Source organism: Oryzias melastigma, linkage group LG12 (genome assembly GCF_002922805.2).
Source record: "Oryzias melastigma strain HK-1 linkage group LG12, ASM292280v2, whole genome shotgun sequence".
NCBI classification, from domain to species: Eukaryota; Metazoa; Chordata; class Actinopteri; order Beloniformes; family Adrianichthyidae; genus Oryzias; species Oryzias melastigma.
Window position 1 is genome coordinate 5,449,363 of NC_050523.1, and position 15,381 is coordinate 5,464,743.

General features: G+C 35.1%; 1 protein-coding gene across 5 annotated transcripts in view; it reads left to right on the forward strand.

Moving 5' to 3' along the window:
- Positions 1-15,381, forward strand: part of arhgef28a (Rho guanine nucleotide exchange factor (GEF) 28a) — a 72,843-nt gene that overhangs the window by 29,370 nt on the left and 28,092 nt on the right. For 2 of the 5 annotated variants that reach the window (XM_024299620.2, XM_024299623.2), the window contains exons 6-15: positions 1,355-1,544; positions 3,306-3,375; positions 4,394-4,434; positions 4,517-4,580; positions 9,748-9,851; positions 9,927-10,171; positions 10,900-11,053; positions 11,139-11,247; positions 12,658-12,753; positions 14,517-14,559. In XM_024299620.2, the coding sequence (XP_024155388.1) occupies positions 1,355-1,544; positions 3,306-3,375; positions 4,394-4,434; positions 4,517-4,580; positions 9,748-9,851; positions 9,927-10,171; positions 10,900-11,053; positions 11,139-11,247; positions 12,658-12,753; positions 14,517-14,559 (1,116 nt within the window). Of the gene's footprint in view, positions 1-1,082; positions 1,203-1,354; positions 1,545-3,305; positions 3,376-4,393; positions 4,435-4,516; positions 4,581-9,747; positions 9,852-9,926; positions 10,172-10,899; positions 11,054-11,138; positions 11,248-12,657; positions 12,754-14,516; positions 14,560-15,381 lie in introns of those variants that run through there. The other 3 variants (XM_024299622.2, XM_024299624.2, XM_024299625.2) reach the window with 2 other exon arrangements.

Below are 15,381 nucleotides of genomic sequence, written 5' to 3' on the forward strand. Positions count from 1 at the left end.
AGAAAATGCCATAAGAACAAAAACAAAAAGACCAAAATTATGATTTTCATTGGAGTGGGTCTTTATTGAATTTATCAGTACATCGGTTTAATGTTAAAGTAGTATACAGTACTACTAGTAGTATAGTTTTTATACCGTACAGCAAATTTTTTCATGTTATATACTAGTAGTATGTGTCATGAAAAACAGATTTAATAGACTCCTACTGATCTTTCCTGACAATTATACTTCCTGCACTAGTCGAAATTTCACACGAAAGCATTCTTTAGCTTGACAAGTCATAAAGAAATACTTAAAGCTCCAAATAGCACATCTAAAAATTGATCTGTTTATCATTTTTTGTTTGGCTTAATTGATGATCTGTAATTTGTTACTCGATTTTCCTTTGAGCTGCCATGACAAGTGAATTTCTCTGTGAGATGAATATAGTTCAGTTCAATACAAATCAGTACATGCAATACATCCTAAAAATGGATACTATACAATAAAGTAATGTATCAACAGTTATTTCAAATTTGATTTGGGCAAGTCGGCATTTAAAAGAGACGGCTACTATTGGCCAATTTATCTCCAATATAATAATAATAATAATAATATAATAATATATACATATATTATTAATATATACAATATAATATTATTGGAAACAGGCATCAATAAGAAACACCTATACAAAGATATATGATAATTTCAGAAGAAGTACAACATTTTTTCCTGTTTTGAAGGAATATTTAAACCGGGCAGCAGTGGATGCAGTTTATTTTCTCAAAACACAAACAGGAATTTTGTAAGTTTTATCCACTTACATTATTTAAAGGACAACGTTAAGCAAACAAACTCGACGTGTGAATTTGCTTAAGGGAGTTGCTCCTTAAATCAGGAAGTGTTTCACTTGCCAGGGAGTCTTCTCAAAACCGTAAGGTGTGTTAAATCTGTGTTCCTGATAGTTTAGGTGTGTACATTTTTTCATAGCCACAGTCTGACATTCTGGTTAAACCAATCAGAAGAGACATCAATGTGGGTGGCGCCTCTGTAGAAACTGTTTATGCTGAAGGCACAGCGCCAATGTGCAGAGTTTTACTCTGGAGGCTCCAGCCTTCATGTATTAACATAAGTGATTGAACTGTAAAAAAGTGGCAGGTTAATAGTCTTAAAATTAACTTTTATTTGACCTTTTAAAACAACAGGAACCGTGAGACGAGGTAACAAAGTTTGATTTTGTTAAAAAATTTACGCTATTGCTTTTATTTACCATGTAAATATGTAATAGTGGTTAATAGAATCTTCTGTGGACTTATTGAATTTTGCTTATTGCACTTTCCTGAAGTGACTGTTTCTTATCTCTTCTCTTTAGTTCTTCGGGATCTGCTGGCGGCCTCCTTCCTGGTCTTTGGTGCTTGTGGTCTGACAGCTCCAGCATGCTGAGGTTTTGTCCTGGGAGGAACTCTGTCGTCCTCACAGTGCAGCAGGCAGGTGACGGCTGCCCTCAGGACAGCATTCTGCTCCTTCAAAAAAGCCTTAAGGACCCCAGTATCCACAAGCTGGTAAGAAAAAATCACGACTGTGATTTACTGAATAAAGAATGCATAAGCTGTGTGGACAAACCTCTACTGTGACAATGCTCTTTTCTAGACTTTTTTAGTTAAGTGTGTGAAAACTTTATTAGTGTTCTTCTGATTTTGTACAATTTTTTAAAATGTATATTTTCCCCTTTTCGTTTTTTACATTCCGATTTTCGGTATGCTTTTAATTGTCCGGCATCATTCCTGGACAGATTGTTTTTGCAATTCCTCTATGGGGTCAAATTAGGATCAGCGAATGAAAAAAAATGTGAAAAAAATGTGAAACTTAGAAATCAGTTTTAAACTCGAAAATACAAACTGAAAACTTGAAGGAATTATTGAAAATGTGGAAAAAAAATTGTAAGTTTGAAAATACATTATTGTAAACTTGAAACAAATATTGAAAAAAATAATTGTAAATGTAAAACTTGAATAAAAAAATTAAAACCTAAAACTGTTACTAGATAAATGTTTGTCTCTCCTGCCTATAAGCTTGAAGCCCCGCCCCCAAGCAAAAATAGGATCATCTTAACAGTGAAAACTTGAAAACTTAATTGAAATTGGAAACTGAGAATCGAAAGCAAAGAGGAAGAGACGAAAAAAGGATTGAAAATACAAATAAATATAATTTTTTACAAATTTGGCAACAATTTTATATATTTTTTTAAATTCCAGTTTTACATTTATAATCATTTTTTTTTATTTCTAAAATTTCTTTCAAGTTTGCAATATAATTTTATTCAAATTTAAAATTTTATTTCCAATTTTCTTTTTTTTCCAAATTTGCAATGTCTTGTTTTCACATCTTACGTTTTTTTTCCGTTTTGGTTTTTCTTTCACTTCAAGCTGATCCTGATTTGACCCCATATTCCTCTTTTTTACTGCGCCCCTGAGTGAAAATGTGGCCCCCGCTTATCAATATTTGCACATACCTTGTGCGAAAATGAATTTTTGTCATAGGAAGAAACCCCTCCAAAAATGATGAAATCAGTCGGAGAAAGTGTCAGAAAAGTTTAAATCTACTAAAAAAACTAAAAACTTAATACCAGCTACAAATTTAAACAAATGGGATCTCCTAACTCCTCGGACATTATTGGGAAGCTACTTGGGAAAATATTGTTAATAAAGTTTGTAGATTTTGAATGCCATTAGTATTAAGAGATAGCAAAAGTCCTGTTCCCTTTTGGCTTGCACATTTGTTCCCAAAATATTATGAAAGTTGCCTATATACATTCTTGAGTCAAGCTGAATTAAACAATATGAGATACAATATGATCAATAAAAGAATGTGGGCATGGTTAACAAAAAACCTTCGTTGTCAAGGAAATCCCAAATTTCACTTTTGCCGATTCTTCTAAAAAATACATAAATGTGTTCGTCACCCTCAGGCAACCAAAACTTAAAATGGTTGCTATGGAGATAAAACAAACAGGAAACGGCTATTTTGAAAATAGTGTTTTTTTTTTCATCAGTTTGTCATGTTGAGCTCTGATCATGGTGTTAGAGCTGAAAGGGAGAGTGAGGGGAATGTAGCAGCCATTGTTGGTGACACTTAAACACAAAATCTGTAATTTTTCAATCTTTTCTCCTTCAGAATCTACTGGAATTATGTTGAAAAGTTGCAGTGAATCAAAGAAAATAAACACAAGTTGTTGACATAAGTTGAAAACTTGATTCTCATGGTTGTATAGTTTGTTTTATAGTTCAAATGACCAATTAAACCTCAACACATTTTTGTTTAAGATCAAAATTCTCACAGCTGAAGCTTCGGAGGAGAAGACAAACAGAGACGAAGGTCATCTGAGCGATGAAGGTAAGAACATCTGTCCAGAGTGAGTAATTCTGGATAGTATTTAGAAAGGTTGATGTTGCGTGAACCCTCGACTCTGGTACACAGAGAACCAAAGAGCTCGGTCCATGTGTGGATCTGTGAGCCACTTTGTCACATGTATCTTCCAGCTGCGTAACTCAAGCTGTGAAAAACAAATCCAGCCTCACATGTACAAAACAGGAACACCTACTGACTTTTAGTTAGGTTTCAGCATCTCTCTGTTTGTGTTTTGTGTCGTTCTGACCAGAACAGAATCATTTTGAACAGATTCTTAATCAGTCTTCCGTCTCCTTGGTGCTTAAATAACTAGTAATCAACAGATTATGCAATCCTGCAGATGATTATGAGCCTAATCCCTGGGATTCATGCGGTTCTGGAAATGCAGCTCATCTGTTTCTGGCCCTGCGTGAGCGCTCAGACTTTACTTTGGAACGGTGGGAAATGAACAACCGCAGATTCACTTGTGCAAACAGTGCTATTGTCCGACATCCATCATTTACAACCTAAAGAGGCTAGAAACTTTTCTCCAAGACCATAAAAGGAGCTCCCTGCCCTTTTATTTGCTTTTCAGCGTAAAATGCAGAGGAAACTAAAGAAGCAGCTTGTTTCTAGTCAGTCTGGGGTGACATTTTTACTCAGATTTGTAAATATTCAACCATAATTTTAATTTCTTTCTTTGGTCACAAACACGTTTTCTATTTCTTGACTGGGGCCACTCGTCTTGGTAACCATAGAGACGGCCGATGGTGCTATCGACTCATAAAGAGAGGCAGGAAGCGCACATCAGTATTGACCTTAACCCTGTCTTGACTTTAGCAGCCTCCCATTAATCCTCTCAGAATAACAACTTCCTAGTATTGAGCGTGTGCTCTTTCTCTGAAGCGGCTGGTTTGGAGCGTCTGATTGGTTGGTTTTTTTGAGTTTCTGACCAGGAGGGTTCAGAAGGAGAGGCGAGTTTTGGCGCTTCACACACCTTAAGTGTATTCTTTGTTGTGCACAGGCAGGGACGTCCACGTGGAGGAGGATGTTCTGGTGGATAATGTGAGTAAACGTGCAGGTGGATGTGGACGTGCTGTCTTTTAGCCTCTGGGATTTATGTACTAAAATGTGAATACTTTTGTAGGTTTTTGAGGAACAGCTTGTTCTGTCGTTGGACGAAGATGAAGAATACTTGTCCTCATTATCAGGTAATTTATTTTCCTCTTCAAGCTCAATTTAACGACTTTTCAGTCCATGACAGCGATTTTCTGGTGTCTGGCTTCAGTGATGAACTGCTAATCGTGCTCGAAAACATCTTTACAACAAAATAGTTGCGGCTGTGGCTTTGACACATAATGAGGGGGTTAAGAAGCCACAACTGGATGGATTTCTTCAATATGTAGAACTCTGTTTTCAATCATATCATTGAAAATCAATAGTAACTTTTAGCGATGATGCAGTCATGTGATCTGAAATTATTCTCAATCGAAATCCGATGTTGCATCCTGATCAGGGATTGGATATTAAATTTTCATTATTATGATCAGTGATATCTATTTAAAACTACTACTACCGATAAATACTCTACTAGCAGTCTGCTTGTCATGAGTGGATCATAAGATTATTGGCAAAAATTGAATTTTATGAAAGTAAAAAGAAACTTGTTCCAAGAAAATGTTCTGTCTTTCAAGAAAAAAAAATATTAAAAAATGTGAAAAAAAAAAGTTAAAGGTTTTTCAGTTGCAAGTTTCAGTTTAAGAAACTATGTCTTGCTAACTAAAGTAAATAAAAAAAATTCTTGATAAAATGGTTCATCTTTAAATTATGATTATAACGTTTTTAGCCGAAAAAAAAAAAAAAAAAAAAATGTTGTTTTCTAGGACATGGTTTCTGCAGGGCGGTAGGAGTTTATTAGAAAATGTTTTACAAAGCTCAACATTTTTGTTATTATCCTTTTTTAGATTAATAATGTATTTACCCTCAGCTAATCCTGAACACCAAACTGTTTATTCACATTAAAAAAAGTGTTAATAAAAGTAGCTACAACTCTAAAATCTTGTAAAACTTCTGCTTCCGGCAAATGATTTTCAGCCGCCATCTTGTCTGCATCCAGGTCCTCTTGACAGTCCCGCCCACAACTCAGAGGTGAATTTCTGGTTGACTCCTGCCGCTATCTAGAAAACATGTCTTAAAAAGAGCAATTTTACAATAGATAAAAATATAGTTGGAGTGGGACTTTAGGGAATGTTTTTTTTTATTTTAAGAATGTTTTTATTTATTTTCATGGGCGCCTGTTTTTGCATTTTTTATTTCCATAAATTACAATAGAATATGTCACTAGTTCAGTAAATTTTGCAAGATTTTCACAAATTCAGACCTCTGAGCTGATTTATTTAATAATTGTTAAAAGCCAGCAGTAATTATCTTTTATTTTTTCTCAACTCAAACAATGGCTTACAAAATAATTTTAAAAGAAAAAAGATTAAGTATTTTGTTTCTCTTTAATAAAAATGATTCTCTCAGAGCTGCTGACAGAGAGATACAGCTGCTAAGGAACTGTTTTAATCAACATTATTGATTAAAAAAAATGTCTGGAAAAAAAGTATTTTTAATAGAGATAGGAATCACATATGATCAAAAATGTTCAAAAGTTCTAAAGCTACAGTCACCACACTTTTTCTCATAACTAATAATTAACAATTGCTGGATCTGTTTAATAAATGTGTTTAATTTTTAAATGTTTTTCTAAAGTATTGGACTCTGTATTGGCAGATACTCAAAATTAAGCGACTCTGAATCAGATCGAGAACAAAAAGACCTGATTGTGACGTCACTTTTGCTATTAAAGTATCAAACCTAAGTCTGAGGTTCAGCTTCTCTCAATAAAATCCAAATCTGTTTCCAAACTGCGCTTTCTGAGAGCATTTTACCTGCAAAATACTGAGGAATCTGCAGTGTCACTGGGACAAAGACAGAAATGGGGTCAGGCTTGTCCCACTCAGCTTAGAAAAGAAAAAAAAAACCCAAAGCCTCACTTTTTTTCCCCCTTCTCTGGCTCGTGGCCTTGTCATCCCATCCTACAGCTTCCCAAAGTTGGGCAGGGAAGCCGCAGTCTGAGCGAAAGGTGGAATGTTAACAAGCTAAAATGGTCTGTTCCTCCAAAAGCTGACATTTAAGACTAGGCATGTACATTAGCCTTGAAGTACAGGGCAGTAAACACACATTCTTCCTGGCAAGCAGAAACTTGAGGATGCTTAAGTGTTTCAGGTGTTGCCGCGGTAACCGAATGCTAATTTCCTGTGTTGTTTTGGGGTTATGGAGAGTGTCTGGTGGTGCGGACGGAAACTTGCGGTCCATAAACTGAAGTGAATTTGTAGAATAAGAGTTAAGTGAAACCATAGATCTGTGGAAGTTCCAAAACTGCATATTTTATTCGATTTAAAAAAAAAAAAAATTATCTTGAGGAAAATGTGCAGCAAAATGTGTTTTCCTCAGAGTGGCTGGAAGTGCCGTTAGACCGTTACGTGTGTCTTCTAAGCTGAACACATTTTTTTGTATCTGTGCTCTGAAAGTGGAGTCGCGTCTGAGCTTCAGTGTCGTCGCTGTGTGAGAGCAGCAGAGGAAATGCCTCCGAGATGCCCAGGATTTCCTTTACATTAGAGCAGACGAGGCAGCCTCAGACATCAAAGTCTGGGAGGAAAGCGCTCTCATCAAGGGACGCAATTTTCCAGGCTGTGAAAGTAAAAATACCATCCACTGCTGCAGATAACCCACAGCCAGTGACACACTACAAACACTGCGGTTTTCTGTAGCTTCTAAACGCACGTTTCTTGTTAGAATACTGCAGTACCAGTTCCTTGTTTTGTTGTTTTCTGTTTGAAACTTAATTTAAAAAAATGTCCAGGAACGTTGTTTTCCAGAAATCCATCATGACTCACAGGAAAGCGGCTCGCTCTGCCTCTGAAGTTTAGGAAGTCTGTTTTTCCCAATTTCTGGAGAGTTTAGTTCCATCGGATCTTACTGAGGAAGTCGGTTTATTCCATTAAAAATACTTTTTTTCCCTCTTTTTTCCAGCTGTGCCCAATCCCAGTTTAACATGTGGAGTACCAGCTTTAATAGAATTCGTTGAGATTTTATTTTTTTATAGATAATCAGTATTGTTTTGGTGGGTTTGTATTTATCACACTTGCACTTAGCTTCTTTTTGGGCAGATTTTGATGTTTTTTTATGGTAAATGTTATCAAAAAAGTGCCAAATTATTATTATTATTTATATTTTTGATTTTTTTTAAATCAAAACTCTTCAAAAATCTTCTTATTTATATTTTTAATTTAGAAGAAATCACTAAAGTTTGCAGGTTCACGTTTGTTGTAAGCTTTGTTAAAAATTGAGCAAAAAGAGGCTGCAAAGATATAGTTGACGGTCCATTTTATTGTCAAATAAGATCCATTAATGTTTTTGTTTTCTTCGTTTAAATTGGAAAATGACACATGATTTTTACTAAATCCAGCATAATCATAATAAAAAGACGCCTTGGAACTCTTTTAAAATAGATCAAACGATGACTCTTTAAAGTTTCTTGTTTGTCATTCACCCGGATGTGGGATGTTTGTTCTAGGGAGGGTCACATTGACCCCCAAATACGACCCCACAATCCTAAAAGTCAAGCAAGGGTTCCATGTTTTAAAGTCTTTGGGTAATACCTGATTGTGGATTTGAACCCACAGCCTTCCAGTCTCAGGGTGAACACTCCATCTCTTGGTCGTTCCAACCTTTTGTAAATAAGTCAGCAAAAATCTAAAATGAAAAAGATTATAAAACAGTGGATTCACTTCCTATGAGTCTATTCTCAAAAATTAAACATTTATTCTTTCAAAATGCTTTATTAATTTGTCTCTTCATCCTCTCTGTTTTTCAGATCTTAAATATTTATTTTAAGGTTTTATTTATCTCATTTTATGGTGTCGTTGGGAGTTTTAAATGACATTTTCGAAAATAAAATGCATTATTATTATCAAACAAATGTATTTTCGTTAGCCAGAGATAAAAACAACATTGAAATGAATTAGAAAAAGTCAATCGAAGTTTCAAAAATTACAATTTTATTAGAAACTTCAACTATTTTTAATTTTGTATCTAGTATATTTTATATTCATGTTCCTGTTTTTCTCTGATTTAAAACAACATATATAATGTGCTGCACGTGACTCAGAAGAGAACAGATGATTGAACAGAAGCAGGACAACACAGAGTCGACGAATCTTCTGGAAAACAGGCAAAGACGAGATGTGAAGGTTTCTAATCAAAACAGTCATGTAAAGGTCAAACACCTGCAGTCATGCGGCGCCTCATCCCTTCATCTTTTCTTCTCTAAGCCCTGACATTTCAGAAGAAGGACGAATGCGAGTGCTTTAAAAACAAGCAGAAAAGTTGATGAACGAGCAGCACGTTTTAAATCTCAAATTTAAATGTTTTCTTTCAATTTTGAACGGACTGGTGTCATTTCTGATCATTAAAAGTTGCTTCTCACTAGTAATCGGAAATAATTTAAAACATATGTTCCTTTATTAATAGACCCACTCCAAATGAAATGGGGATTCTGGTGTTTTCAACATGTTCTTGTGATATTTTTCTGATGATTGAGGACATATGAAAAAAATAATAACTTTAGCATCAAAAAGATTGTTTCTGTACATGGAGCAAGGTTTAGAGACTGGTGAAACTTCAGTATCGTAAAAGTACAATCAAATTTAAAAAGTAGCACAAAAAAGGCTTTTATTAAGGTACGTGGGTTTAGAAATAATCAAAAAATCATCAAAAACTTGAACTTGTATTCTTTTACTTTGTTAAAATGCACTTTTTATGGTCTGTTGAGATGTAGTACCATCAATGTCCTCAAGAATACAAAAGAATTAAGGATAAAACAGGGGTATTGACATCACTTTTATATTTTCATACCGAAGATACTTTTGAACAAACTTTTGTTGGTTTAATTTTCTTCACAAATATTTGTTGCATTTTTGTTTGTTTTTTCCCCTCATCTATTAATTAAAAAGTTGTCAGTTGCATGTGATTAAATAAATAATTTGAATTAACAAAAAATTTCTTCTTCTATATTAAATTTAATTTAATTTTAAACTTTTGTTGCTTGTTTCTGGTTTTGACACATCACTGCCCCCTAGAGGTGGAGACTGGAATTGCTGCTCCTTGTTTCACTCATTTCTTCTGTTTTAATTTTTTAGCCATGAGGGCGTAAAAGTGCTTTACATATAATTAATTTGTTAAATCCTGTTTTATTTGTTTGAAATGCTTAAAGAACATTGGTATAAATTAGAGGGTTAGGGTTCTCTTTAAATTGTTTTGTGTCTTTTTCAGTAAATGGTCATCCTCTGCCATCCAGTGAAGATCAGCAGCAGTTCATCCAGACTTCCACCAACGCCGGACTCTTCATGAACAGCCAAAGCAGCCTGCAGACTCAGGTGACCGGCGCTTCCTAAACACGACCATCTCTGCTCTGCTCAAATCACAGCATCAGCATCTCCTTCAAATTTCAGTTCCAGAAGAGCGATGTTGAGTTCAGAGTTCGAGGCGTGACGTGCAGCAGCACGGGGACCGACGACTCTTTATGGGACTCTGAAGACATTTTTCTTGCCACCGACACGCCTCCACCTCGTTTGGATGACCTTTACTCCACCTCTGCACCCCGGCTGTCCCCACTCCAAAGACTCCAGAGTTGTCCTGCCTCCTCTGAGCTGACAAATCAGAGAGAAAGTCCGCCGGTGGAAACCTGCGACCTCAGGTACTCTGCTGAAAGAGGTAGCTGAAGAATAGGAAAAGAATACAAATCTTAGGAAGGAAATCACAAAAAAGTAGTGAAATTATCATCTGTGCAGCAAAAAAAGTTGACTTAAAAAAAACTCTTAAACAAGATATCAAAATGTAGAAAGAAGGCTTTTCTTAAAAGTATTAAAAAAAGAGAAAAAATTGGGAAAAAACTAATGTAAAAACAGTGTAAAAAGTGGAAATGACTCATTCTAGAACAAAATGTGAACAAAATGAGAATATAATCTTTCTACAAGTCGGCCCATCAAAAAAAAAAAAAAATCATCATAAAATCTAAAAATAGCCCTAGTTCTTAGAATATAAAGCTACTCTTCTGTTTTACAAAATAATGGCACTAAATGTCAGTCTAACTTTAAAATAACATCCTTAAATTCTACACAAAATCACAATGTAACTTGAGGGTTTTTTAGTCTTAAATAAATAAATTTTCTATTGTCAAGAATATTTTAATAATAATTTCCTTATTTCTCGCTCTTATTGAGACCATAAATGTTTTTGACTGTGCTGATTTTGAGAAAAGCTTGGAAATGTGTGGTAGAGTTAAATGAGCTGAAAACCTGATAACATTTCTTAAATGTCTTCAGTCAAGGTTTGAAATCTTTGTAAGGAGTAAAAGAAATTCTCCTTCTGTGTTTTGTGTGTCACCCAGTATGTTTACTATGTGTCCTGCTCTTTTCCCTCCAGTCTGGTGGCTCTGGAAGTTGACAGTGAAGAAGAGAACAGACCAAAGTCTCCACTGACCATTCTTGAGAAAACTGATGCCAGGAAGGAAATCTCTGGTCCAGATCTCACCTGCACCCGCAGCCAGTCGGCCTCAGCATGTGAACCCAGTTTGAAAGTAAAACATTATTATTTCATCAGATATTTAGAAATGTATTCATCTGAGATGTTTTTTTTAATTAATTGCTAATCTGGTTGTTTAGGATGTAAGTGATGATGGCGGTCGGTTGCGCTCCTATTCCTACTCCTCCTCCAAAATCAGTTTCCGTCCTCGCTTTTCCAAGGAGCACACAGGATCGGACATCAGCTCCGGTCAGTCCAACTAAGTTGCTTCTGTTTGCTTTAATAATCTTTTGTTTCATGCAAAATACTCTCCAATAAAATGTTATTTAACTCTTTAACTGGCTGCTCAACCAAACCGAACGGTGAGAAACATTTAGAAAACAGGTTTTTAAAATGATTGATTGTATTTCTCCCCAAGGTACGAACCCTAAAGGGAAATTGAAGAACAAAAAATTGAAGTGATAACATTTTTTTAAATAATAATAATAATAATGCTGTTTTTTTTTCTTTTTTTAGGAAAAAAACAGTTAATTTCTAATAATTACTATTTTTTTTCACTACATTAATTTTGAGAAAAAAAAATTCTGGGTTAGTAACCAGAATTTGTTCTTATTACTTCAATTTAAAAAAAAATGTTACTTCAACTTTTTCAAAACTTTTATGTCCCTTTAGGGGCTCTGTACCAAGGCAAAAAACCTTCTTTTTTGGTGTTTTTTATTTCTTTTTTATTTTTAGTTAAAGGGTTAAATTTTGACCTAACTAGAAAATATGCTTGAAAAAATACGAAGCCTCACTGACTCATATTTACCCTTTTTAGATCACAAGTTCTGATTTTATTACAAGAAATTGACTTATAGGAAACAAAAATGTGATTTAAAAATTCAAATTGTATAAAAAAAAATCAACATTTTTTTCAGACCACCCCATCTCGATATTAGCAATGCAGCGACATGTGGCACAATTGAGTGCATGATTCTGCTTTTAGAAAATAATATCTGAAAATTAACTGAATTTTATAACTGTGACTGAATGCTGAATGTTAAATAGAACAACATTTTCACATTTTTTAACACTTTACTTTAAATGTGACTTTTCTATTTTTCATTTCTTATTTGTCTAACTCAGAGGTCTGCAACCTTCAATGCAAAAAGAGCCTCAAAGTTACACTTTATCATTAAAAAAATACATATACAGTAATTTTCTATTTTTTCTGACCATTTATCTATTTATTGATAAAAATGTAGCTGTTAAATGTTTAAAATAATTGAATTGTAAAAATTTTCTTGAACTAATTTTACATTCTTTTACTTTTGACAGCAGCACATACAATTCCCTTTCAAAATAAAATACATCCTGTGTCGACAAGATTCGGCTGCTGCTGCAGATTTACTTGAATATTTTCTATTATGTCTCTGATGTGGCTTCTTCTTTTTTCTTCTTTTATTGTAGAATATTGTAAAAGGTAAAATATCTATTTATTTAATTCATTAAAATTTTAATTCAAAGCCAGAAAGCCACAATGGACGGAAGAAAGCGTTGGGCTGCAGACCCCTGGTCCGACTAAGCCGCATGAAACCAGCCGATAACGGCTCTCAGCTCGGACGTGACTGCCGTAGTGCAGCCTCTGTAGTTAACGTGTGAGCCTTCTGTGCCCCGTAGATGCTGCGCTCCACAGTGTCAGCCACAGCCGATCTCTCCTTCAGGCCCTCTCTCTGTCTAAATCCACCCTGTCTCTGTCTCTGCTCCACCATGGTAGTAAGTACAGGAAGCCTGCAGGCGTCCCGCCGTGCTGACGCCCAGCACACGCTGGCTGCACGCTGCTGTCCCGTCGGTGTCGGTGCTTGTGTGTATGCTTCTGTGGTGCTTCAGGGAACGGAGGTCATTGCTTTAAACCCATTCAGTGCTTTGCAGGAGCAGGCAAATGCTTCCCTCTTTATTTTTAAAAACCCACTCCGATGAAAATTGTGATTTTTTACATGTTCTTGTTGAACTTTTCTGATGATGGAGGACATTTATTAAGACAATTGAGCTCAAATTTGGATTTTTGAGTGTTTCTTTATTCAGTTATGGGTGACAGGAAGGGTGGGCGGGGTTGCTCCTCGCCTACAGTTCCGCCCACAACTAAGATTTCCAATGAACTCCTGCTGCTGTGCAGGAACTATGTCCTAGAAAACAATCCAGATTTTCTAGGGAACGCTTTTACAATCCATTAAAAGATGATCGGAGTGAGTCTTTAAGTAAATAAATAGGAAAAGTTCAGCCTTGTATGCGTAAAGGTCATTTTTTTCATTTTTGCTTCATGGTAACCTTATTTCCTGTTTTTTTGGGGGTAAATAGTTTGAAAAAAAGAGTGTCTCCTATTACAGATTAAATTCCATGTTTACAGATTTTCAAAAGTTTAAGTTTGTATTTATCTGCTATCCTACAGATATTTGCTTTCAACTTGATTTAAAAAAAATACTTATTGTCTTATTTAAAAATAAGTAAAATCAGCAAACATAAAAAAGAAATTTATGAATGGAAGATTAAAGACCCACTCCAATGAAAGTTTTTGGTATTTTTAACATGTTATTGTTGCATTTTTCTCACGAATTTCAGAACAAAACTGCGTTTTTCAGAGTATTTCTTCATTTAAATCGGGAGCAAATAAAAACCTGCGGTTTAAAAAATCTCAGGTTTGCAATGCAGTAACTGAGATTAGCAAACCAAAGTCTTCTTTCTCCACTTGATTTTCTAATAGATCCATGAACGGCTTCATTTTCCTCGTTTGAGCTGCCATTTGTCTCTAAATGGCTGGATAACTCTTATATCTTTTTTGATACGCTAATGTTATCTTGAATTTTTGATGTGCTAGCAGGTGAGAGTGTAAACAAAGGGCTGATGGGAAATTAGCAGAGCTAACTTCCACGCGAACAGTCAACCAAGAGGCTAATTTCTAATGACCTTCTGCTGTTTTGCAGAAAATATGTCTTAAAAAGTGACACAGGATTTTTGCTAAAAGCTGCATAATCATAATTAAAAGAACACTAGAAATGATTTTACAATAGAAACAAAGGACTAGAGTGGGACTTTAAATGTAAGGGCTGCATTATAAACCTATTAAAAGCTGTTTGTTGAGCTCTTTAAGTTTTTGTGGTTTAGGAAGAGATCAAATTAGCATCTGTGAAATGACGTGTGTTTGCTTTGCTGCCATGAAAGGCCGCCACCGCTGCCGCCTGCGGTCCGCTCTTTGTGCCGGTCTGCGCTGCTTTCATGTGTTTTGTCCTGCAGAACAGCTTTTGCATTTTAGTTGCACAAATCCATTCAGACAACAAAGAGCTCCTTTGGGATTCAAAGTTAGCGTTTAATTTTAAATAAAAATCTTTTAGAGAAGAAACTCCCTGACTTTGTTTGCTGTCTGAGAACGCTTTCATCTACTGCCTATCTACATCACAGGGGGTTTGTCTTTTGAAATATTGTTTTTTTTTTTAATAAAAGCATGTCATTTACCATTTACCTTGTATTCTTTATGCCCACAGAGCAAAGAGTCTCCACTATTTCGGATCAGTCGCATGAAAAAAGGTATTTGAATTTTATTTGTCCTCCATTAAAATTCCATTTTGCTTCAGTGGATAAGTTTTCATCCAATCCCTCGTGGTGGTGTGTGTCTGTAGCCATGACAACCAGGTTGTGTGATGAGCACGGACACCCTGTGAAGTTTGTTGTTGTGTTTTTACGAGGTCCCTCAGTGCTTGTGATGCAGTTTTACGCTTGCTGCGGGTGTTTTGATCCTTTTTACGCTTTGGTTTCTGAGGACAATAGAGGCGATGACGTACAGACAGTACAGCGGGGATCATTTTCCTGTTTTTCATTCGTTTTTTTTCTGTTTTTGTTTCATTTCTGGTTGCTCAAAGCTTTTTATCTGTTCTTCTTTTATGGCTTTCATTGTGGGTGTTGCTTCATGTGGAAACTGACTAATTTTTAATAGTGGTCATAACCTAAATGTAGCTTTATCTTCCAAGGTATTTCTTGTAAACGTTTANNNAAAAAAAAAAAAAAAAAAGTCTGGTTATTCATTTCATTCACCGCACCTTGAAAAATACAGTTTTTGTCTGTTAGGCTTCTCCTTAGATAAAATACTTTCTTCTCTTAGAAGGATTTTGACTTTATTTTGAAAAAGGAACAAGTTTGAGTCTAAATAATTAATAAACCCACTTCAATCAATGTTTGAGTCATTTAAAAAGAATTCCAGGTGATCTTTTACTTAAGATTATGCCACTTTTAGCCAAAATACAAATCGGTGTCATTTCCTCTGCAATTTTGATCTTAATTTTCTTTATATATGTCCTCAATCATCAAAAAAAAATGTCACAAAAACATGTTAAAAACCCCAAAATAGGATTT